Below are 27,064 nucleotides of genomic sequence, written 5' to 3'. Positions count from 1 at the left end.
AAAACTAGCCACTTGAGAACCAAATGAAGACACTCCAAAATGTATTGATCCTCAAGGAAAAGCTCTGCAGTGGTCAGAAAGCTTTAGAAATAAGATTCAACCATACAAGAGTATTAACAACCCATCTTTTTATGGTGGAACAGTGACAAATAAATTAGAGTTGCACTATTTTTAAACAATAACTGAAACATTGTGAATAACTTGCAATTTTGTTGTGATTTTCTGAAGGGGAGCCAGTAAGCCTTTGCTTCTAGTGCTTACTAGTGTGAAATAAACACTTTCTTTGATTTTATTACTTGAGAAAATGAGTGGTGTTTCAGAATTATTTCCAAATTCAAAACATGTGATTGACCACTGGTGAAAATCAACTAATTTGTTTTGCAAATATATTGCTGTTAATCTGTATAATGTATTTGTTATGATGCACCACTTTTACAATAAATGACTTTCTTGTTGGGGATGCGGGGGGGGGGGGGGGGGGGGGGGGGGGGGGGGGGGGGAGGAGAGCAAGTGGGAATGTAAAGCCAGATGCTTCATTATACATTCTCAAAATTTGGGTAATCTGATAGACATAATGGCAATAAGAAGACATATAAACCAGAGGGCTCCATCCATACCACTGTTAACAGCTATCTATTACTTGGGAACAAGAGGAGAAAATGGCTGCTAACCAAAGAAGATAAAGGGAGTAAAATCAAGAAAATATAAGATTTCATGTCACGGATGAATCATTCAAGCATATAGTATTCGGTTTCCGTGAATTTAATGACATATTGTCCCAATATCTTTAATGATCCTTACTATGTTTTGTTTGGTACATTTGTGTTTTTGATAGTGTTTTAATCAAAGAAGTTGAGATGAGACATTTGTTTTGTGGGCTCTTCAGACTTTTGAACACTTAGAAATAAAACACACACAAAAAGGACAGTATGAGGACCAATTGTTCAATTATTTATCATACATAAGACTGCATGACTATAATACAAAGGGCTTGTCTTTTGTCATTTAACATATTACAATATACACAGCAAGTCTTGACTAGGTCTTACAATCTCTGGACACAGGTACTTAACCTTTTTCCATGCTGTTTATGGTTTACAATGCACAGTCAGAAGTCCTGTAACCAAACTGTGTAGTCAAGCAAACAAAACTGGACTGTAAATTGAGGCGAAACAGGAGAGAAAAGGAGAGACGCAAGCAAGAGCACATGCTGAGATGAGAGTGCCTAGAGCAAGGCAGTGCCAAGATACGAATGAAACATACGCAGACACAAGACAAGAGGCACACACACAAGGAAAAAAAGTGTGCACATTAAGTGACTGGTTGTAATACAGATGTTAACTGATAAGATTCAGAAACGAATCTGACTAGTTTTTCATTTAGAAACAGATCTCTCATAATAGCTATTTGTATTTGGCATTTATTAGATTAATAGCTGATGATACTGCATTAAGCACTCCTCCTAACTTAGGTACAGAGTGTGTCAGTATTGATCATTGCTATTTAATATCCAGGATCCTAGCTAAGATCCAACATTGCACCCATGACAGTACACTGTACTTCTCTGGCCTTGAGGTTCAAAATCAGTAGGATTTTGATCTCTGGGGCTTGTGCCGATGGAGATGCAAGCATCTTAACAGGCCAGCAGCAAGTATTAGTCATCAACTCCCTCAAAAAATTAAATAGCAGCCCTATTGAGGGCAGAATTCAATGTCCCTTCACTCTGGACTCCACTTCCCAACATTCAAGGACAGATCTACAACCACAGCAGTGAGTGAATAAGAGCTGTGCTACATCACTTAGATTCTTACTGCTTGCTGCAGTTTTATAATATTTGGAGTAAAATGCTGTACCATTAAAGTTGATTTGAGTGAAATCATACCATATATAATTGTCCAGAAAAACATCTACAGTCAATGATCAACTGACACTGAAGTCAAAGCCACTGACTGGACTCTTCTGAACGATGATCACTGGGCACAGGCCAGGTATTAGTGCTTGGCGATCGGTGAAAATGGATTCAAATTTCATAGCCTACCAACACTAGCGCAGACTGAAAGTGGACTATTTTTTACCCACCTGGTACTGATCCAGTTGAATCAGATAGTATGGCCATTGATCCATTTATTAATTATAGAGATCAATTTCAGATTACAGACCAACAGGAGAATTATCAGCTTATGAGGACCAGTTGCAGAGACCAATAATCAATCTATTAATAAATTCTGATGGCAGGTCTTATAATCACTGCTTATATACATTAAAACAAACCCCAAGTTAGGCTAGCCTTGTTAATAACATTGTGTCTTCAAGTTTTATTAAGAGGTTGCATTTATCACACAGTTGCAGTTACACTGCAATTTCTGTCCACAGATTTATGTGCCCTTTTAAATTAAAAAAATGGCTTATTTTGGCTCAGGTGAGTTTGTACCATCAACACGTTTTTACAGATGAGTCTCTTATTTAGCATGCGCAATACACAGAATGGTCCATTAAAATATATGGGTATTAGCACAAAACTAGATTGATCGTTCTACACCAACTGCATTGTGAAGGGTTGGTCCTTCCCACCTATGTACGTGAACTAGACCTCACCTAATTAGCTGGTCTGTATCGATGGATACTTGAGGTCCCGAGACCTGCCAAACAAACATCTAATAACTGGACTTGCATAAAATCAGAAACTATTCCTCAGGTTTTAAAAGAATCCCTTTTGGGGTGAAAAAGACAGTAAAATGAGATTACAACATATTTAGGTTGTGAAAGTACTGCATAAAGCTATCAGTTCCAGTTTTGTTAAGCAATAGGTATAGCCATAATTATAATTAACATTTAAAAAGGAAAAAATGATCTAAATATACCTTGTCAAAAGTGCAGAACTGCTACATTATTGGTTACAGACATCTATGTGCTATAAAAACAGCTTTGGTACAATAAATTATCAAAAAAGGAAAATAAATTCTTGTAAAATTCACAGCATAATCGTGAGGCGAGAGCAGTCACATAAAATTCTGCATTTTAAAAATGTTCACAATGAACAGGAGTTGTCTTTGCGCAGAAGTAGTTGTCGTGCTGAAGGGAAAGCAATTTTAGGGTGGGGTGGGGGAGGGAGAGAAAAGAGTCCAAGAAAGGACAGTTATAGTTATTCCAGCAAATTGAGATTGCTACTTCTGTGACCTATAACAGAGGAAGTAACTTTTATGACACACATGACCTCTTCAATCCCTGCAACTGGTGGGGGTGGGGAGGGGAAGAAGGGCAAAGAGAGAAAAGGTGGGACAGGGTCAGTTTTATTCTCCAACAAAGGCCTCATTAATTACCCATGCTTGCTTTTTCAAAAATTAAGGACTATCTGAAAGTTCAATGACCTCTGCACAATGGCATGTTAAATGATAAGCCTCTTTTAAAACGATTTTTCAGTCAATGTCCAAAATCGAAAGGCCAAGGATATCTGACTGCCGCTCAGAAAAATGAAAGCAGTAGGTCAAAAATGACCAGATGATTGCCACTCACTGCATCTCAATGACCGGATCAAAATTAACATTCAATCGCTACTCTGAGCCTTCGAATGATTCAACCGATGAGGGCCAAAAAAAAACCTCCAAAGTTCCTGTATGATTAGAACAAGGTTGTTTTACTAACCACCACTCACTCAGCATGCCAGATGTGCTTTTGAAATTTAATTTACAGTGTCCTCTCAGTTCATACACTGCTCTGATGGCAGCAAGCTCCACTTCATCAAGCACTCCTGTTCTGCAGCACATCACAGGACCGTGTTAGGATGTTCTGGTATTTGGGGACTTTTTTTTTTTTTTTAAAGAAAGCTGACACAAAATAGGTCAGGAAAGACTGAAGAGTGTTGATCATTCATAAAAACAATCTGCAGTTCCATTTCTCCTTTTTTCCAGGTGGCTTTAAAACTAATGCTGCTACTTCACCCATGCCGACGTATGCTAACACAAGTGGCAGGATGCTGTGAAAGAGAATTGTAGCGTAAGGTGAGGCTACACTTCAGAGTGACCCATAACATGAAGTGTAAGGTGGTTTCTGGGCATGAATCCAGTCTTAAGCACTTTCACTCCACAGTCCATTAGCAAATTCCTTTTCAATTAAAAAATATAATTAGCTCTGCGCTCTTGACCTGTCCATCCTGTTTCCTTTGTTCCAAAGCAGCACTGTTTTCAATGCACTTTTTTTTGTTAAAACCCCACCTTGAAGACACACAAACAAAAACAAACTCCGTCTCAACGTAGTCATGAGCTTGCGACGGGACTCTGCTGAACGCAAACACCTACCATCGGAGACTCCTCTCTATCCATTCCTTGCCGCGTTGACAAATGCCCTTCTGTCATGTAATGGGGAGGACCTGCTGTTGCTGAGAATTGGTACACTTGCGGGCCGGACACTCCCGTCTCTTGGCGGGGATTGGTGTACGTACCCAAATTAATGTCCACAGTGCCATTCTGAGTAAAGTCCAAAGTATTGGCAACAACAGGCCGGTTGTGATAAGCTTGAGAGCCAGAAACGGATGAAGAAGAGGTGGATGAAGAGGAGTTTGAGGAAGACAAGGACGTCATGGAGTGGTGGCTATGTCCCACTTCCATCGAGTCCTGGGCAGCAGAGCCATTTGTTGGCGAGTTATAAGCTCGTGGCCTGTTCCGGGTGCTCATGGCTTGTCCATGGTGATGGTGGTGATGATGGTGGAGGTGGTGATGGGAGCTGTTAGAGTGATGGTGGTGTAATGCACTCTGCTGTTGGGGAACAATGTGGAACGTTGTCTCTTGAACTGGATGAGTTTCAACTGAGATCTGTGTCGTGGCATCACCAGGTGTCCATCCCAATGCCACAGGATACTGCTGTCGAACCTATTTTGAAAATATATGGTAAAAAGTTAATTATTTCACATTATATCAAAACTTATAAGCTAACTTTGAAACAAAATATCAATTTTACTTTAAAATCATAGTTCAAAAATATCAGAGGAACTAATAGTAGGTACTCGAGCATAAACAAGTTTTAAATAAATTAGCATTTCATTCTGAAAGTAATGCTATTATTAATACCCATGTGATAGTAGTATAATACATACCTGTAAAACCATAAACCACAACATGGTTTGACTAGATCAGATTTTAAAAACAAAGTATTTACCAGCCACAAAAATACAAACAACATGGACAGGTTGCTGTTAATAGCAAAATTGAATAGTGTTTCATGTAGTGATGGATCACAGAATGGCTTAAGAGAACTTTGGGACAAGAATATATAGTTGTTAAAAATAAAATCATGCATGAATGGGCAAAATGTCTTTGAAACAGGAAGGGCAAAATAAAAATCTTAGAATCGCATTCCTTTACACACTAGAAATAATTAAATGAGATTGCAGACAATTTGTCCCAAAGTGTTTCCATCCCTGAACAATGTCACCACACTCCACCCACCTCACTTAAAGTCTGCTTGCTTCTACAAATACTTCTTTGGCTTAGGAATATTGGCTGCAAACTTTTCCATGGCCACTTTTGCTAATGACAATGTGCCAGAAGGCATGTTTACTATGGATGATGCAGATGTTAATTTTATTTCTCATTGAAATACAGAATACAATATGTTGCTAGTCTGGAAAATTCCCATCCAACAACAAAGGACTGATGAATCCAATCACATATGTGGCTGACAGAATTGAGTGTCAGACTTTGTTGAACTCAAACCTGCAACCACAGAGATGTGAAGGGAGCACTGGAGGCTTTTTTTTTTCCAAACACAGAGCTCACCTGTGGGCTGTGTGTCTCGCAGTCCATGGCCTGGACAGCTCCGCTGTAATGCCCACCACTATGTCGATGCTGATGCGTTGGGTCTGACCTTGCCCTTCCACTATTACTTGTCCCAGAAGAGCCACCTGTTAAATATGAGCATTAGTATGTGTTTCATAAAAATTGAACACAAAAACAAAGTATTACTTGTGTGGTGTGTGGGAGGGGGTTGAAGAGCAAGATTGGTGAAGAGGGTGGGGAAGAAGAAGGTGGGGAGAAGGCAGGAAATAAAAGGGAAATCATGACAGTGTTTTGGAATTACGTCAAATCAACTGAAATTGTGTATATCCTTGAAACGTACAGCAACATTTGGCAAAACACTGCAAACTCTCCATTAAAAACTGTTAATATTATTAGCTTTAGAATTGTATCAAAAAGTGTCTAGTACTAGACAAAATACTCTACAGTTAGCAAAGCATTTACTGTTTTAGCATGTCACGTGTTCAGATTAAACACAGGACAATGCACGATTTGCAATGAGTTACAAAGCAGTAACACAGAAAGAGACAGACTTCACGTCATTAACCAAACAAATGATGCTCAGTTTGTTTATTCTCATCTCTGCACCAAAATATGTCACTGGTTTGGAATAAATTCAAAAACGTGCATGTGCACATTTAATATGCAAAACAAGTTTAAAGGAGGATGCAAGTCCATGCGGAAGTTAAACTATTCCAAATATGCTCTCATTTTATATGGAGAGCTTATGGCCCAGTATCCTAGCAGAGTTGGAGACCAGGTCTATAAGATTGCTGGTGATCAGAAAATTGATGTTTACAGAACAAAAATTAGAATTAAAAACTTATCTGTATGCATTTGAATCATACAAAGGAGCATCAAAGGAAGCAGTACCCAGCCTTTCCAGATTTGCATTCTTTTGAGAGTGTTTTTTTGCCTCCTTCCATCTGGGTATGGTAGGATTCAGTAACAGAGATAGAATAAAGTAATAATACTGGAATTCATAGAACCCTACAGTGAAGGAGGATATTTGGCCCATCAAGTCTGCAGCGACCCTCCAAAAGAGCATTCCTGTACTGCGCTGTATCGTTCTATGTTCTATAGTGTAGGTTAGATGGCTTTTGTCTCGGTGCAAAATCGTGGGCCGAAGGGCCTGTACTGCGCTGTATCGTTCTATGTTCTACAAAGGCCCACTCCTCGGCCCTACCCTTGTGCACTGATCACGGCCAATCCACCTAATCTGAATATCTTTGGACTGTGGGGAGGGAAACTGGAGCACCCGGAGGTAACCCATAACTACATTTGGAGAACGTATAAACTCCACACAGTCACCAAGGCCGGAATCAAATCCCGGTCCCTGGTGCTGTGAGGCAGCGGTGCTAACCATTGTGTCACCCCAACTTCCAACTTAATACTGCTAATAAAAATATTTTAGCTTGGACTTCTTGGAATATTCCCATTCGAGGAAGAGGCCCTGTCACTTCAACTTTAAACATACACAAACAACGTCCGAACAGCATGAGCAAATTATATAACTGAGCAAATCTTTCTTTTATACCCAACATGTATATTTTTGCTCTTGGGAAATATAATATGCTCTGCTGAAATTCATATCATGACAGAGCCTGCATGCATCTGAAATTTTCCCTTTTATATTGAAGAAAAAGGTAATTCTGAAATTTGAGAATTCTGCTAATCAGATGAGCTCGACAATTCGCCCTCATTTGTTGAAATGTGGTATTGTATTTACCATGACCTGCATGTGTGGAAATAGAAATTTCATATATGTACTGTAACAATTTACCAATTAGGTTAGAATTAGATTTAATCTTGAATTTCTCAGCTGTGCAGTTGTGTGCATTTGTTCTCATCATCTTTTATAAAATGTTAAATAACCAATACAAACCCCATTTCTAGAGTTAGAAAAATAGTCCACATTCATTTTGGAAACAGGGTACAATTTCCTCTTTCCTTATTAGGATTATCAGGTCAAAACACAAAGGAGGTTTGCGCAAACTGTGCAAACTGTCTCCATCTGGCAAACCAACAATTTCACTCAAACAATGGTTTGGAATTGCGCCTAAGACTTAATCTCAAAAAAAATTACACTGTTTAAAGGTAATATTTTTTAAAGCATCAATTGTCATATGGATGCTCTTCTGAACTGAGCAATCTACATTTTGTATCTGGCTGCTTCCACATTCAACAATGGACCTCCAAAAGTGAGACAAAATATCCATTCTCCAGTGCTAGTAGTCCTCACCTTAAACATTCATCCATGAATGATCATTCTTTCAAGCAATTTAGATTGCCTGCAATGGAAACACTGAAGTATTTTGCAACGTGTAATTTTTTTTGTAGATGCGTACCTGAGCTCGAAGATGTGCTAGAAGAGGTGCCTGTAGACTGTGACTGTTCCATGGCAGGACTTGTAGATACACTATTACTTGTGTTTGTCCCTTCATCTGCTGTCTTTTTGAAAAAGCTGTGTTGCAGTGCATAATAGGGTGCTATCCTTGTCTTAGGATCATAGTCCAGCATCCTCAAAATCAGATCCTTAAACTTCAGATAATCCGCTACAGTGTGGCCTGATTCTCCAGCTCGGCGTCCACCAGGACCACCGGTTTCTACTCCGAGGATATTGTGAAGTTTCCGGCTTCCAGGTGGCTTATATTCCTACAATAAAAGGTATAAATTGAGATAAATACTTCTTCACTAATGAAACATTGCATTCAGACAGATACTTTATACACACACCTGTATAAATCAATGGAAGCTGAATTCTGGAGGGCTTCTGCAAGTCATCAGCACCTCAATCAGGATTAAACTTCATTATGGACCATGCAACAAACTTGATGCTCCAAATTTGGAAGGATGGATTTATAATTGTAACTGTGCATGTGACAAGTTGCAGATTTGTGCCATGTTGTTCGTAGGAAGGCAATAAACATTAAATTATTGCCAAGAGGAAGAATGGTTTCAGGGGAAAAAAAGGTTAAAATCCAAAAAGCTTAGAATCTGCTTGGCACACTGACATCTTGCACTTAACAGCTGACTATGCAGCAGTGCTGGCAGAAACCTAAAAGCAGATCACAAACTAAGATTGCAGCCATTTGGTGTACAGACAATTGACCCAATTTATAAATCAGAATAACGTCAAAAATCCTATCAATTAAAGAACGGTAATAAATTTTCACCTTCTCAAGGGGAATTGGCGATGGGCAATAAATGCTGGCCTAGCCAATGACCAAATTCATCAGTAATGTTCACTTTCCACCTATCCATACATAAATAAAAGCATCTTGAAAACAAACTCAGGGGTTAAAACAACTTGAAGAGGAATCTCTAAATGGAAGGGAAATATAGATGTATACAGCTCAACGAGAATAACAAATGGCAAAGTCAATTCTGGACCAACTGAACTCCACTAAAACATCGGTCTTTACACTGTTGATTTTTTAAAAAATTATTTGTTCACAGGATGTGGGAGTCGCTGGTTAGGCCAGCATTTATTGTCCATCCCTAATTGCACTCGAGAAACAATGACAGTGCATGAACAAAAAGATAGTTCCAGGTCAGGATGGTGTGGGGCTTGGAAGTCAACTTAAAGATGGTGATGCTCCCAGGTGGTCACAGTTATGGCTTTGGAAGGTGTTCTTGAAGAAGCATTGGTGAGTTTTTGCAGTGCACCTTGTAGATGGTACACACTGTTGCCACTGTGCTTTGGTTGTGGAGGGAGTGAATGTTCAAAGTAAGTAGTGGATGGGTTGCCAATCAAGCAGGCTGTTTTTGGCTGGATGGTGTGGCGTCTCGGAGTGTTGTTGGAGCTGCACTCTTTTAGGCAAGTGGGGAGAATCCCTTCACACTCCTGACTTGTAGATGGTGGAAAGACTTTGGGGAATCAGGTGGTGAGTTACTCTCTGCAGAATTTCCTGTTTTTGATGTGGCTGGTCCAGTTCAGTTTTTGGTCAATGGTACCTCTCAGGATGTCAGCTGCGGGGGGGATTCAGCAATGGTAATGTCATTGAATGCCAAGGCACTTGCCTGGCACTTGTGTGGTGCGGATGTTATGTCTGAATATTGTTCAGGTCTTGCTGCATATGGACACGGTGGTGCTGCCTCTAAAATATCAGCGAAGCCATGATAACTACAATGAGTTATTCATCGCTAGACTGCATAAGTAAACACAGTACGTGTTCCTAGTTGTAGTCAATCAGGCAGAATTTCCACTAGACTACCCAGTCAATAAGGTAAAATCTTTAGTAGGCTTACAGCAAGGGATAACCAGATCTTTCCCAATCAGCAATAGTCATTGCTTTAATCATTATTTCCCCCTTTCTCTTAGAAAAAACACATATCGGAACAAAAATTTCTTCCAGTAATGTTCTCTTTGAAGAATTTACAAATCACATCATTAACATTTATGAAAAGTATAAAATGCAGCTGAACTAGAATTACTGTGAAGATCTCGCTGCAACCATAGCTACATTCAGTTGTCAGTTTTACTTACAAGATCACTGGCATTAAGTTGGCCTGCTGCTGATTACAATGAAATTCTTGAGAACTGCCTCATTTTGATATTTTCAGCATGTTGCTTGTAATATTCTTGCCAGCATCCAAGTGCTCACCATAGGATGGCGAACAGCAGAAAATTGCCATTGTCGCTGTACTTCAGTAGCCCCAAAGAATAAAATTTTCAAACTAGAGTTTCAGCTTTTGTTTTCATGCCGTCAGCTGCAAATGCATTCCCTTTTGACACCAATCTCATCATTTACATTTTGTGCATGCATTCCATTCTCTACTATACCATGATCTCCACATCATGGCTACCATCGACACCGCAAACTGCCGGCTCAAAGTGGAGAGGGTCTCCAGGAAGATCACGCATATAGACACTGACATTAAGATTCTACAAAGATACAAGAAAGTAGACAAGATCCCGAAAGGGCTACAGATCACAAACCCACTCAAGTCGACCTACAACACAGACTACGCTGAGAGACTCTGCCGTCGCACCTCTCTCACACTCCTCAACCACCTCGTACGCCAGCTCTACAGCAGACGACGCAACCTGGAAACCAAGATAGAGGCCATATTCTCAACTTGCTCTCAGGACGCAGCAGACCAGCTGCGGAACATCGCCAAACAGATGAGACAACGATACTATGCCACCTATATGCACACCAAGAACAGGAAGCTTGAGAAACTCGGCATCACCACCAGCAGCAACCAAGCCTCCCCGGTACCACAGTAGAAAACAATACAGGGAAATCTATTGTCAACTTGCCGGAACTACACCCTTCAACCGGACGAAATCAAAGTCCTCAGCAGAGGGCTCAATTTCTGCAACACCACCAAAATGGACCCCATCAGTCTCACGGCAGACACGGAGGAATTCATCAGGCAAATGAGGCTCCGGGAATTCTTCCACAGACCCCAAGAGGCCGACAGCGAACCCAAGGAGACGACCAATGAACTGAAACAGCAGACCGAGAGATCTGCGGTGCAGCAACCGAAGAGGAAAGAGTCGAATTGGATCCCTCCGGAAGGCCGCTGCCCTAGACTTGACATGTATGCTCAAGCCATCAGGAGTCGCGTCAATGCCAGATTCATCAGTCGCATTCACAAGATAGCCCCGAACGTCACCCAAGCACAACGCAACACCATCAGTGCTCTCAAGACCAACCGCGACACCGTCATCAAACCAGCAAAGGAGGGGCCACCGTCATACTGAACAGAACAGACTACTGCAAAGAAGCGTACCCACAACTCAACAACCAGGAACACTACAGACAGTTACCCGCAGATCCTACCAAGGAACACATCCGCCAACTCAACAGACTGATCAAGACCTTGGATCCAGACCTTCAGAGCACCCTACGTGCTCTTATCCCATCTCTATCGCCTCCTGAAAATACACAAGGCCAACACACCAGGCCATCCTATCGTTTCAGGCAATGGGACCCTGTGCGAGAACCTCTCATAGCTACATCAAGGGCATCTTGAAACCCATCGTACAAGGTACGGCCAGCTACTGTCGCGACACAACATACTTCCTACAGAAACTCAGCACCCATAGATCAGTTGAACCAGGAACATTCCTTGTCACAATGGACGTCTCGGCACTCTACACCAGCATCCCTCATGACGACGGCATTGCTGCAACAGCCTCAGTACTCAACACCGACAACTGCCAATCTCCAGAGGCAATTCTGCAACTCATCCGCTTCATTCTGGATCACAACGTCTTCACCTTCGACAACAAGTTCTTCATCCAGACGCACAGAACAGCCATGGGGACCAAATACGCACTTCAATATGCCAACATCTTCATGCACAAGTTTCAACAAGACCGCCTCACCGCACAGGACCTTCAAACGACGTTATACACCAGATACATCGATGACATTTATTTCCTTTGGACCTACAGCGAAGAATCACTGAAACGACTACACAATGACATCAATAAGTTCCATCCCACCATCAGACTCACCATGGACTACTCTCCAAAATCAGTTGCATTCTTGGACACACTCATCTCCATCAAGGACGGTCACCTCACCACTTTGCTTTACCGCAAACCCACGGATAACCTCATAATGCTCCACTTCTCTAGCTTCCACCCTAAACACATTAAAGAAGCCATCCCCTATGGACAAGCCCTCCGTATACACAGGATCTTCTCAGACGAGGAGGAGCGTAACAGACACCTACAGATGCCCTCGTACGAACGGGATATGGCGCTCGACTCATCAATCGACAGTTCCAATGCGCCACAGCAAAAAAACGCACAAACCTCCTCAGAAGACAAACACGGGACACAACCGACAGAGTACCCTTCGTCGTCCAGTACTTTCCTGGAGCGGAGAAACTACAACATCTACTTCGCAGCCTTCAACACGTCATCGATGAAGATGAGCATCTTTCCAAGGTCATCCCCACACCCCACTACTTGCCTTCAAACAACCACGCAATCTCAAACAAACCATTGTTTGCAGCAAACTACCCAGCCTTCAGAACAGCGACCACGACACCACACAACCCTGCCATGGCAATTTCTGCAAGACGTGCCAGATCATCGCCCACCTGGTGCGTGGTACATACACGTGCGACTCGGCCAACGTTGTCTACCTCATACTCTGCAGGAAAGGATGTCCCGAAGCGTGGTACGTTGGCAAGACCATGCAGACGCTGCGACAACGAATGAACGGACATCGTGTGACAATCACCAGGCAGGAATGTTCCCTTCCAGTCGCGGAACACTTCAGCAGTCAAGGGCATTCAGCCTCTGATCTCCGGGTAAGCGTTCTCCAAGGTGGCCTTCAGGACGCGCGACAACGCAGAATCGCCCAGCAGAAACTTATAGCCAAGTTCCGCACACGAGTGCGGCCTCAACCGGGACCTGGGATTCATGTCGCATTACATTCATCCCCCACCATGTGGCCTGGGCTTGCGAAATCCTACCAACTGTCCTGGCTTGAGACAATTCACACCTCTTTAACCTGGGGTTACCCCTATATCTGGATCTGTAAACACTTAATTGACTGCAAATGCTTGCATTCTAAGCATTGTCTTGCATCTCTGAATTTGTCTATATATGTGTTTCTGGAACATACCTCTTCATTCACCTGAGGAAGGAGCAGTGCTCCGAAAGCTAGTGTTTGAAACAAACCTGTTGGACTTTAACCTGGTGTTGCAAGACTTCTTACTGTGCTCTATCCAGTCCGATGCCGGCATCTCCACATCAGGCTACTATACCAATATTACGAGCATAAGCATTGCTAATGCAATGTGGGCAAAAAATCATGACAATCACTCCACCATTGCCATCCAGTTTTATACTTGGGTGGACAACTCACATGGGCGGTTATAAAATCGGCAGGCACCAGTGGTACAAGTCCCCATCATACTGCTATCTCTACAGCAGTGCAAACGTGACAAAAATACGACATGCAAATAGACCTCTAAACTTTCTCAAAAAACGTGAATTTTAATCTACTGCCAGAAAAATACCTCATCTTTCATATGTATTTGAACATCTAAGTTTTTAAAAAATCTGTGCTTGTGGCGGAGGCTAGGCGTTAGTTAATAAGCGTCAAGCATTATCTAAAATATCTTTGTTGCAAATCTTGGATCTGCAAATCGGCAGACTTACTGGGATACAAGAATATTCATTTTGCTGAAATATATTTAGAAACCATAAGTAATGAAATTAAATACAAATATTCACATAACTGGCACTATAAATTTTTGGACTGTTGTTAAACCAGTTCTGGAAACATCATTACTGGTGATCAACAATTCTGATCACTGTACCCTCCTAGCAAAAGGATGCAGATATCGTAGAGCAAAATTTTAAAACTCTAGTAAACTATTGCATATGACAATAAATTATATTTCAAATAAATTCAAGTCCTTACTGTGTTTCCAATTTTTTTTATGTTACTCTTGATATTCACCCTCTTGCCATCTTTGGTCTTCTTCACTGTCCATGAGGCATCAGGCAACTTTTCAAAGAATTTCCTTGCTTTGGGAGCCTGATCTAAAATGTGAGATGGGGGGATTCCCAGAACTTCTACAATTTTATTCATCTGGTCCACCTAAAGAACAATTTAGAGAATAGGGATGGTAAAATCAAGAAACATACACCATGTCATACATGGACAAGCTACAGAGATCTTCTTGTAACAAATGCCTAGATTTTCTTCAACCTATCTTCACTTGACCAGAGAAGATAAATTATGATCCTCGGTGGAAAGTGCATAATGAATGTTCTGTGAACACGCCACTACTAACGCCAAATTAATCTCTGGAACGTTGTCTTTGTTTACAAATATTCAGCTGAAGTGGAATTACAGAGTTACTGATCAGCATTAACTTATATCCAGTCAACATTTTACAAAAGCAACTTAAATACAAATTTATAGTGAGCCCAACAGTGAGCATATATATATTGACAAACTTTTAACCAGATACCGAGCTTTCTCACAAAAAATTAATTGAGAATAAATATGTAAGCAAACATTTCAATGTGATGTGAAAAAACAGAAATGAACAGAAAAAGGTCCAATTTGCATACTGACAAAAATAATCAGGTATACCTGCAATTTCAACCCCATCCAAAATCCAATTCTCTAGCATTTTAACAATTATAATTAACAAAATTAAATAATTTAAAAGTCCCATTACAAAGTACAGGCAATTTCTTGACAGTTCACAATATTTTCATTTGTGTTTGATAAATAAATTGATTTTTTTTTGTCCTTCTAGTTACAATTACTGTAGAACCGATAATGAAAAGTCAGGTTTCCAAAACACATCAAGACTGACAGTGATTACCTAATATTTCAGCATCCCAAGTCAAGGGTTTTGGCTTTCAAGTACCTATGAAATACCCAAGATGAAAAGTACTCTTAAGTAGATCTTTTAGCAATTATGATTGAAACAGGTGAATGATTTCAAAAGGAAACTGGATGGGCACTTGAGGGAAATAAACTTGCAAAGCTTCAAAGGATAGAGCAGAGGAATGGGACTGACTGGACTGTTCTACTAAAAGCCTGCGTGAACTTGATGAGCCAACATCCTATTATGCCGTTTTGACTTCATGGGTCTTATCAATTCTGCTCATCATATCTAAGGATTCATGTAGGTTTAAGATAGACTGTAAAGTCTATACTTTCAAGTAAAATCCACAGTATTTTACAGATTATAATCGATTCAAAAGCAAACAGTGATATTGGATCTTCTGAACATTTCACACTACAGAACACACCCAGTATTTGCCTTTTCAGCAGAAGTATCTGTTCCAGTTAACACATTTCAAATTTGTTAGAAAACATTCACCTACCTCATTAGCTCCACTGAAGAGTGGCTCTCCGGTGTGCATCTCCACCAGAATACAACCTAGTGACCACATGTCAATAGCTAGGTCATAGGGCATTCCCAGCAGCACCTCTGGTGAACGGTAAAAACGACTCTGAATATACTGGTATATCTATAATATAAAAGTACCAGTTAATACCAGAGCTACTGAAAGTCATTACAATTCATTACTTGTTACCTGTCGAAACTGTATACAGAGCCTTGTTCAAAACTGAGCACCATTTAAAATCAAGTAATCTTTTTCCATTTATCATAAGATTAGTTCTTCACATTTACTCAACAAGTAAATGTGAGCAAAATTGGTAGAAAAATAAAGGGTTTAATTTTGCAAAAGTTAAAAACAGGATGGAAAATTGATAATTTAGTGTTAATATTTGTCAGTGATTTGTGACACATCCACATTTAGAACTGAACCTAAAGCAAAATAAGTTTTATTTTATGCAATAAAATTCACATAGTAGAAGGTTCTTAGAAACATTTAGACTGACAACGTGGGGGGGAGGGGGTAGATTTTCTTCTGGTCTCACCGCTGTCAATAATGTGATTCCCCATGGAATCCATGGTGGGGGTTCGCCATCAGTGGGACTGAAAGATTCCGCTGATGAGAATAGCCGGAAAATCCCACCTCTCCCAACATTTCAACCTTTTTCTCTGCACAAAATGTTTCCAATGTCTTTCTACATGTACTAATGTAAAACGCGTCAACAATGTTTGCTCTAATATTTCTAAACAATATTTAAGACAACAACTTTAACTATCCCAATTGGGATTCAAACAATTTAAGGGGCTCTGAGGGAGAAAAACTCATGCAGTGGGTCCAGGATTTTTTTCCAACCAATTAGTGACCTACCCAACGAGAGGAGATGCAATTCTAGATCTCGTCTTGGGGAATGAAGACGGTCAAGTGGGTGAAGTGACAGTTGGCGGCCATATCGGGGATAGTGATCACAATTCAGTATTACCATGGAAAAGGACAGATAAAGCAGGACTAAAAGTTTTGAACTGAGGGAAGGCAAATTTTGCAATATTGAGAAGGGACTTGGCTGAGGTGGACTGGACAGCTATGCTAGAGGATAAATCAGTCGAAAACCAGTGGGAAGCATTAAAAGCAGGATCCTAAATCTACAAACTAGACATGCCCCTCCAAAATAAGAGTGGTACTGCCTAATCTAGACCCCTGCTGGTTGTCCAGAGGAATACAGGAGATGATCAAACAGAAAAGGAAAGAGTACGATAGGCACAAAGAACTAAGTACTGTAGATAGCCTAGACGAGTATAGGAAACGCAGGCAGGAACGAAGTAAAAAGGGAAATCAAAGAGAGGGCATGAAAAATGATTAGCAAGTTAAAGAAAACCCAAAGGTGTTTTACCAATATATGAATGGTAAAAGATTAGTTAGATATTATTATTAGTTCAGGAAAAAGTGAGACCCATCAGAGATGAAGAAGGGAGCTTGTGTGCAGATGCAGAGGCTGTGGGAAGGATTTTAAATTAAAATGTTGCCTCCGTGTTTACAGAGGAAAGGGATGATGCAGGTATAGTAATCCAGGAGGAACACCGATATTGGTGGGATAATCATAAAGCAATAGGAAGTACTCAAAGGGCTGGAATCCTTGAAAGTTGCTAAATCACCAGGGATAGATGGATTGTTTCCGAGGTGTAGAGGAGGTTCGGGAGGAGATAGCAGATGATCAGAGGATGATTTTCCAATCCTCACTAAATACAGGGAAGGTGCCAGAGGACTGGAGAAATGCAAAGGTAGTTCTATTGTTTAAAAAGCCATTAAAGGGAATGCCTTACAGGCCAGTCACCTGGGTGTTCTCGGACTGGCATGGACAAGATGGACCAAATGGACTCCTTCTGTGCTGTAATTTTTCTATGGTTCTAATGCTGTAGCAGCAGGGTCGCTAGGAATAAGTATTTTCTCGGACTAGAAGATTTTTATCATAGGAAATGTCTAATACTGATTGAAATACAAATACCATTTACAATTATTTGTCCTGATCCAAGGCACAACAATTTAGCCTAAAAATACCAACACCACGGCTTTCCCCTCCAGTGTACCTGCAATCATTATGTAATAACCCCCCTGGTTGGCCACAACAGTCCCTGCCTGAAAACGAACCCTTTTGCTGACCAGAATTACCCCCCGCCATGATCAAACCCAGAGTGGCTCACCCAGACCTTCTGCACTCTGGTCTGGTCAGTCACCCGCAGGTGAGTTTATTGTAGGAACACCACATCGGCCCCCCCAACCCCTTTAAATGGGAAAAAGCTCTTGCACTCTTCACAGGGCCCCCAAGGCCCACACATTCCAGGTGACTAACCTTGTCGGGGTCTCTTACTCCCCCTCCTCCTGGAGTCAGCCATCACCACCATGGTGCAATACTCCTCCACAAACACCTGGGTCCCAAGCCCAGCTAAGATGGCTTCCAGCCCCATCTCTAGGGTGAGACAAACAAATTCCCCTGGTCACTGTTAGCTCTCCCTTCCCCCACCCATTGTCCTCTCCCTCCCCCTCCAGGTTTACAGACACCCAGACACCACAACGAACACCATCCCCCCCACCAAACAAGCAAAACAAAACAAAACACATTATTCCCCACCCAACCTGGCCTGAGTCGCAGCCTCTTCTCCACCCCCACCCCCACTCCCACTCCATTGCCGTTAGCTAGCCATCCCTTCTCCTTCCCGCTCTAACTGCACCTGTTACAATGACAAACATATCATATGACTCGAACCATGACTTTCTGTCTCTTCAAATCCTCCATGATCTTTGATTACATTCAACAATTGACCACTCAAACCTCTTTTAATTTTGATCCTCTATAGCCTATGCCCAGGGCACTACTCATTTTCTCCTGGTTCCATGTACAACTGAATCAAAGCAGGTGCTCTATTTTTAGACCAATGGATTCTCTTCTGATAATGCTGTCAATCACTGGTCCATCCCTGGCCCCCATCCTTTTGACTGTCTACATGCTTTTCCTATGGCAATGTTACCTGGAGTTTTCTACATTTATGAGGGCCACATAGAATTCAATTTTTTCTCCCTCCCACACATTGATCCAAATTGTCTCACTGCCATCAAGACCTTAATCATCCAGAATTTCCTCCAGCTGAAAGACAGAAATTGTGAAACCATGTTCTCTGGTCCAGAGATGCTGAGGTACTGACATGAGCCATCAACTACCCCAGCTGCCATCTCTAACAGTTATGATGCACAGTACTATGACATCCAGAAGAAAGTTTAGCTTCCTCCCCTACACTTATACTATTATCAAAATAATTTTCACCGCCACAAAATTATTCTCCTCTGCCCCATCTCTCCTACTTTATCATTAAAATCAGTCTCACCAAGGCTCAGCTTCAATGTCCTTCGACTTCAACAAGCTTTATAATTTTCACCTCCACAATAATTACCATATCCACAATAGTTATCATATCCATCCTTTCCAAGTTAATTAATAGACTCCCTTTCAACAATTCACCTTCTTTTTTCAAACTATTCTTGGCTTTTGCTTCTTTCTTTCTTGATCATTCACCTTGCCTTTATAGACTTGTGCACTCTTCAATCTTCTATCAGACTTATCTCACTTCCTCATCTCCATAAATGGCTGTTAGCATGTTCCTGCCCTCTGTCACTTCCAAAAACTTCTTCAAAATTCTGCACTTTGACCGTAGCCTTAGTTTCTAATCATAAGGCTCTATCCCTATGTTGATGACAACTCTGTCCTTTTCCTGCTACTCCTAAGGGGCTTGAGACTTCATGCATGATGCGCACCCTACAAGATTTTGAAGATTGTAAAAACAACACTTATTTTTGTATCTAATATTTCAAATAAAATGAAATCATGTCTTTGGACCAGACCTTGGACACAAACTATGTAAAAGCACAAATAGGAGTGACAACTCTTACAGATATGCAATTACTTATAAAAAAGCAAATTCTTCCCTGCTGTATTTTCCAAGCTTTTTTTGAAAATAAAAGCAGTATCACCTGAAGACCAAATCTTGATTAGGTCCAAACAAATCAGGGGCGAAATTCTCCCCCAACGGCGGGATGCCCGCCGACTGGCGCCAAAGCCGGCGCAAATCAGACGGGCATCGCGCCGGCAAAAAGGCGGCCTAGCCCCAACATTGAGGGGCTAGGCCGACGCCGGAGGGATTTCCGCCCCGCCAGCTGGCGGAAATGGCGTTTGTTGCCCCGCCAGCTGGCGCGGAAATGCGGCGCATGCGCGGGAGCGTCAGCGGCCGCTGTCAGTTTCCCAGCACATGCGCGGGAGCGTCAGCGGCCGCTGTCAGTTTCCCGCGCATGCGCAGTGGGGAGAGTCACTTCCGCCTCCGCCATGGTGGAGACCGTGGCGGAAGGGAAAGAGTGCCCCCACGGCACAGGCCTGCCCGCGGATCGGTGGGCCCCGATCGCGGGCCAGATCGCCCCGCGCCCCCCCCCTAGGACCCCGCCCACACCGCCTGGTCCCGCCGGTAAATACCAGGTTTGATTTACGCCGGCGGGACAGGCAATTCCTGGGCGGGACTTCGGCCGGAGAATCCAGCGGGGGGTCCCGCCAACCGGCGCGGCCGGATTCCCGCCCCCGCCCAATCTCCGGGAGCGGAGACTTCGGCGGGGGCGGGGGCGGGATTCACGGCGGCCAACGGCCATTCTCCGACCCGGCGGGGGGTCGGAGAATGACGCCCTAGTTTCCTCAGGGTACTATGGCTTTTTTATATTTACCTTTCAAATTTCAACATTGTTCATTTCTATAAAACACAAGTTTACTAAAATTCAAAGTCTGTACAAAACTCAATAGTAATAATACATACCCTCTGTCCAAGTTGGCAGGAGCTGCCAAAGTCAACTATTTTGATAGCACTCCTTTTGGGATTACACAGCAATATATTTTCAGGTTTCAGGTCACAATGGATAATGCTGAGCTCTGGTGTAGCAAGGAAGAGCAGAGCAGTGCACATCTGCTGTGCAAATTTCCGTGTAAGGTTCAAGGAAACGCCACGAAAGTTGGTGTTGCGGAGCAAATCATACAGGTTGTAGGACAGCATTTCAAAGACAAGGCAGAGGTGGTTTCGAAACATAAAGTGTCGTTTCAGATGAACTGCAGAGAAGGGAATAAAGCGTATATTTATGCATATTGCTCATGCAACCATTCCAGAACAAAATAACATATTAGCCAAGTATTGACCATCAGTAGCTATTACATGCATGGCTCATACACTTGTGCATTTAGGAGAATTTATACAAGATAGGGAGGTATGTGGCACAAGTGGTTAGCACTGTCCCTCAATGTCAGGGACCCGGGTTTGGTTCCGACCTCATAATATTTTGTTGAGTCTGCATGTTCTCCCCCGCGTCTGCGTGGGTTTCCTCTGGTTTCCTCCCAGTCCAACGACCTGCAGGTTAGGCGGATTGGCCAAGCTAAATTACCCATAGATGGGATTTCGGGGATAGGGTGGGGGGATTGTGCCAATGTAGCCTGCTCTTTCAGAGGGCTGGTGCAAACTAGATGGCCCGAATGGCCTCCTTCTGCACTGTGTGGATTCTATGATTTTCTTTATTGAAGTTAACAAATAAACTACTTATTCTAATGAAAGGTCATTGACCTGAAATATGAACTGTACCCCTCCCTGTCTCAACAAATGCTGAGCATTTCCAACTCATTATCACAGAAACTCTCCCACGTTTAGAATGAAGACAGTTCCCCACTCAGACTAATGCAGTGGTTACTGTGTAGATCAAATGTACTTTCTATATGACAAATGTTCAACGTTTTATTTTCCCTCTTGCCCCTATATTCAGAAATAATCCAGACAATGTAAATTATAAAGTTATACGCAACAATAAAGTTAGAAAAAGCAGTCATAAAATATTTCCTAGGAGCATACATGTCAACCCAGGCAGCTTTGAAAAATTCCAAATGCAGTGTGGATTGAAATTTTTTTTACATATCACTAAAACTAAAAAGAAACATGTTACTAAAATATCCAGGTTCAAAGCACTAGTCAGAACAATTGTGTACAAGTTCAATGAAACCCAGCATCTGTCAGCCTTCAAAAGTACACTATGCAGAGATCAGGTTTGAAAAGCTACTTCAAAAATTGATATCTATAACCCACAGGGAAAAGGCTTCTCGCACATTCAGATCAAAAATGTGCTCTTTGCAATATACTGTATTACATTGTACTTTACTTCCATATCAGCATGGAGATGTGATTTGGCTTTAGCAAAGACTGCCCAGCATGCCTTTTTTCAACATGATGTCACAGTCTAATGAGACACGGTCAACAATTAAATTTGATAGAAAACTTAACTTATTTCTGAAAAGTTTGAGAAGTTGTTTTCCTGACAGTATGTCAAGACAGTATGGCCACGGGTGGTGTCATGACCTGTACAGGCTTGGAGGGTCGAAGGGCCTTTTCCTGGGATGAATTGTTCTTTGTGCCACACATCAAAAAGGTATCTCAGTATAAATTCAATTTCAGTCCTACACAGTGGCACAAGTCCACCATTTAAAAAAAAATTCTCACACTGCAACACTGAAGTAAATAATATTGTAATAAAATTAATTAAATACAATGTTGCTATAAACTCAAAACAAAACATTTCCCTTCGCCCGATTATTCCTTTAACGCGTCATTTTTCTTTCGTAGCTGATCTCAATTACTTTAACTTCACTTTTATCTTACTGAATAGAACATAGAACATACAGGGCAGAAGGAGGCCATTCGTCCCATCGAGTCTGCATGGACCCACTTCCACCCTAACCCGGAACCCAATAACCCCTCCGAACCTTTTTGGACACCAAGGGCAATTTAGCACGGCCAATTCGCCTAACCTGCACGTCTTTGGACTGGGGGAGGAAACCAGAGCACCCGGAGGAAACCCACAAGAAACGGGGAGAACGTGCAGACTCCGCACAGTGACCCAGCGGGGAATCAAACCTGGGACCCTGGCGCTGTGAAGCCACAGTGCTAGCCACTTGTGCTACCGTGCTACCCAATCTAACTAAATCTACCAAATTCTGCCAAAATGAGCACATTTGGTTATCTCCTCTGGCTGCTACACACGTTAGGTGGAAGCAACTTCCAAAAACTTGTTTCTGATTGGCTGCTGTCTTTGAAGCTGTTTCCAGTCAGCCACATGCCAAAAGTGAAAAGATGGTCACAATGTAAAGAATGGCTGCAAAAGCAACTCAGAATCTAAAAGGATTGCCTAAGGGTCTTCCTGTTTATTTCCTTATTTCCCCTTTCTTTCATTTTACCGTTATCATTTTTAATCCATGGGTGATTAAGGGACACATATCTTTAAGTCAAGCAGCAGAGAGAATGAGGAACTCAGAATTTGCAGGAGAGAAAACTGCTAACCTCTGCTAGTTTGAACAGGATCTTCAGACTTTTCGGCACCAGAGATGGAGTGAGACTCGGTTTGATTGATTGGCTGGTAGCCGATCAATTGGCCAAAAGGCTGTACTCTGCCCAGTAACAGGTGGAGATTAGATCCTATCCCAGTGGGGGGTTCTCAGAGACCTCAGGGGGCAGTTGAGTCCGAGACACAGAAAAACAAGGAACTGCTTTTCTCTCCCTCTTCAGAAAGGCTATGAGTGCTGTATTCGTGAAGATGCGGAGAACCTGAATGAATCTACAGGAAAACCAGGCTGCAAGCAAAGATCAGAACTCACTCTCTCTGGAAAGCCTGTGACTGCTGTATTTCTGAAACTACTGAGGCCTGAACGAATCTACAGTAAAAACCTCGAACTGAAGGCAAAGTCCGAAAGGAGTAGGGTGCTGGAAACATCCATGTGAAAGAAAGACTCTTTTTCTCTTACTTATTTTTTTAACCTCCCGTCTTGTCTGTATTTGTCGGTCTTGTGACGTTGGGGACGCAAGTTAAAGTGAGGAATTAGATAACAGTTAACCAGTTGCTTTGCTGCATATTCCATTATAGTTCCTGTTATAAATAAACAGTAATTGTGTTTAAACTTACAAACGCGGTGACTGTAATTATTGGGCAGCCAATGACCAAAGACTTTGGATACTTTCTAAGAATTATTGGTTAATTCACTTGTGTTGTGACTCTTGGTCAAGTGGAGCAGGAATTGACTGTGCACTAGTGCAGGGTGTCAGAATAATTGTCATTTTAGAGGAACATTCAAAAGGGTAGCTATTACATTGCATTTGTTAAATGGAGCAAATTGTTCAAAGTTGCCTTTGGAATTTGAATTTCGATTGGAATCTGCAGATGATACAAAGATCTACAGAGGGGCAGGTAGTATTGAGGAAGCAGGCGGGCTGCAGAAGGACTTGGACAGGCTAGGAGAGTGGACAAAGCGGCAGATGCCTGCGTGGACCAGCTGGCAGAGGTATTCGCATCTTTAACCTGTCCCATTCCACTCCGAGGTCCCCACCTGCTTCAAGAAGACCACCATCATAAGAAGAACCAGGCAACGTGCCTCAATGACTACCGACCAGTGGCCCTGACTTCAGTCGTAATGAAGTGCTTCGAGAGGTTGATCATGAAGCACATCACCTCCATATTCCCACTGCAATTCGCATACCGCTGCAACCGGTCCACATCCGACACCATTTCCCTGGCTCTACACTCAGACCTAGAGCATCTCGAAAACATGGACTCCTACATTAGACTCCTATTTATTGACTACAGCTCCGCCTTCAACACCATAATCCCAGCCAAGCTCATATCAAAGCTCCAAAACCTAGGACTTGGCTCCCCACTCTGCAACTGGATCCTCGATTTTCTGACAACAGACCACAATCAGTAAGAATGAACAACAACAACTCCTCCACAATAGTCTTCAACATCGGCGCCCCGCAAGGCTGCGTACTTAGCCCCCTACTCTACTCCCTGTACACACAAGGCTGCGTGGCAAAACTTGGTTCCAACTCCATCTACAAGGTTGCTGACGATACGACCATAGTGGGCCGGATCTCGAATAACGACGAGTCCGAATACAGGAGGGAGATAGAGAAGCTAGTGAAGTGGTGTAGCGACAACAATCTCTCCCTCAATGCCAGCAAAACTAAAGAGCTGGTCATTGCCTTCAGAAAGCAAAGTACTGTACACACCCCTGTCAGCATCAACGGGGCTGAGGTGGAGATGGTTAGCAGTTTCAAATTCCTAGGGGTGCACATCTCCAAAAATCTGTCCTGATCCACCCACGTCGACGCTACCACCAAGAAAGCACAACAGCGCTTATACTTCCTCAGGAAACTAAGGAAATTCGGCATGTCCACATTAACCCTTACCAACTTTTACAGATGCGCCATAGAAAGCATCCTATCGGGCTGCATCACAGCCTGGTATGGCAACTGCTCGGCCCAGGACCGCAAGAAACTTCAGAGAGTCGTGAACACTGCAGAGTCCATCACACGAACCTGCCTCCCATCCATTGACTTCATCTACACCTCCCGCTGCCTGGGGAAAACGGGCAGCATAATCAAAGATCCCTCCCACCCGGCTTACTCACTCTTCCAACTTCTTCCATCGGGCAGGAGATGCAGAAGTCTGAGAACACGCATGAACAGGCTCAAAAACAGCTTCTTCCCCACTGTCACCAGCCTCCTAAATGACCCTCTTATGGACTGACCTCATTAACACTACACCCTGTATGCTTCATCCGATGGCAGTGCTTATGTAGTTACATTTTATATGTTGTGTTGCCCTATTATGTATTTTCTTTGATTCCCTTTTCTTCTCATGTACTTAATGATCTGTTGAGCTGCTCGCAGAAAAATACTTTTCACTGTACCTCGGTACACGTGACAATAAACAAATCCAATCCAATCCAGATGGCAGAAGTGTGAGGTTATGCACTTTGGAAGGAGAAAGGGAGGCATAGACTATTTTCTAAATGGGAAGATGCTTAGGAAATTAGAAGCACAAAGAGACGTGGGAGTCCTTGTTTACGATTCTCTTAAGGTTAACGTGCAGGTTCAGTCGGCGGTTACGAAGGCAAATGCAATGTTAGCATTCATGTCGAGAGGGCTAGAATACAATTCGAGGGATGTACTTCTATAGACAAGAGAACATTACAGCGCAGTACAGGCCCTTCAGCCCTCGATGTTGCACCGCCCTGTGAAACCAATCTAAAGCCCATCTACACTATTCCATTATCATCCATATGTTTATCCAATGACCATTTAAATACCCTTAATGTTGGCGAGTCCACTACTGTTGCAGGCAGGGCATTCCAGTCCCCTACTACTCTCTGAGTAAAGAACCTACCTCTAACATCTGTCCTACATCTATCTCCCCTCAATTTAAAGCTATGTCCACTCGTGCTAGCCATCCCCATCCCCATCCGAGGAAAAAGACTCTCACTGTCCACCCTATCTAATCCTCTGATCATTTTGAATGCCTCTATTAAGTCACCTCTTAACCTTCTTCTCTCTAATGAAAACAGCCTCAAGTTCCTCAGCCTTTCCTCATAAGATCTTCCCTCCATACCAGGCAACATCCTGGTAAATTTCCTCTGCACCCTTTCCAATGCTTCCATATCCTTCCTATAATGCGGCGACCAGAACTGCACGCAATACTCCAAATGCGGCCGGACCAGAGTTTTGTACAGCTGCAACATGACCTCATGGCTCCGAAACTCATTCCCTCTACCAATAAAAGCTAACACGCCGTACGCCTTCTTAACAACCCTCTCAACCTGGGTGGCAACTTTCAGGGATCTATGTATATGGACACAGAGATCTCTCTGCTCATCCACACTACCAAGAATCTTACCATTAGCCCAGTACTCTGTATTCCTGTTACTCATTCCAAAATGAATCTCACACTTTTCTGCATTAAATTGCATTTGCCACTTCTCAGCCCAGCTCTGCAGCTTATCTATATCCATCTGTAACCTGCAACATCCTTCCGCATTGTCCACAACTCCACCGACTTTAGTGTCATCCGCAAATTTACTCACCCATCCTTCTACGCCCTCCTCCAGGTCATTTATAAAAATAACAAACAGCAATGGCCCCAAAACAGATCCTTGTGGTACACCACTAGTAACTGGACTCCAGTCTGAACATTTCCCATCAACCACCACCCTTTGTCTTCTTCCAGCTAGCCAATTTCTGATCCAAACTGCTAAATCACCCTGAATCCCAAGCCTCCGTATTTTCTGCAGTAGCCTACCATGGGGAACATTATCAAATGCTTTACTGAAATCCATATGCACCACATCAACTGCTTTACCCTCATCGACCTGTTTGGTCACCTTCTCAAAGAACTCAATAAGGTTTGTGAGGCACGACCTACCCTTCACCAAACCGTGTTGACTATCCCTAATCAAATTATTCCTTTCTAGATGATTATAAATCCTATCTCTTATAATCCTTTCCAAGACTTTGCTCACAACAGAAGTAAGGCTCACTGGTCTACAGTT

General features: G+C 42.5%; 1 protein-coding gene across 5 annotated transcripts in view; it reads right to left on the bottom strand.

Annotated features, from left to right (window-relative positions):
* Positions 1–930: 930 nt before the first annotated feature.
* Positions 931–27,064, bottom strand: part of LOC140427708 (dual specificity tyrosine-phosphorylation-regulated kinase 1A) — a 168,821-nt gene continuing 142,687 nt past the window's right edge. For 3 of the 5 annotated variants that reach the window (XM_072513232.1, XM_072513231.1, XM_072513233.1), the window contains exons 7-12: positions 20,475–20,761; positions 15,616–15,762; positions 14,189–14,368; positions 8,138–8,444; positions 5,772–5,896; positions 931–4,865 (exon numbers count right to left, since the gene is read on the bottom strand). In XM_072513232.1, coding sequence (XP_072369333.1) covers positions 4,254–4,865; positions 5,772–5,896; positions 8,138–8,444; positions 14,189–14,368; positions 15,616–15,762; positions 20,475–20,761 — 1,658 coding nt within the window. In that variant the 3' untranslated portion in view covers positions 931–4,253. The remainder of the gene's footprint in view (positions 4,866–5,771; positions 5,897–8,137; positions 8,445–14,188; positions 14,369–15,615; positions 15,763–20,474; positions 20,762–27,064) is intronic. The other 2 variants (XM_072513235.1, XM_072513236.1) reach the window with 2 other exon arrangements.

The sequence above is a fragment of the Scyliorhinus torazame genome, chromosome 8, assembly GCF_047496885.1.
Source record: "Scyliorhinus torazame isolate Kashiwa2021f chromosome 8, sScyTor2.1, whole genome shotgun sequence".
Lineage (NCBI taxonomy): Eukaryota > Metazoa > Chordata > Chondrichthyes > Carcharhiniformes > Scyliorhinidae > Scyliorhinus > Scyliorhinus torazame.
The sequence above is the reverse complement of the archived record's forward strand: the minus strand, read 5'-3'. Positions and strand labels throughout refer to the sequence as shown.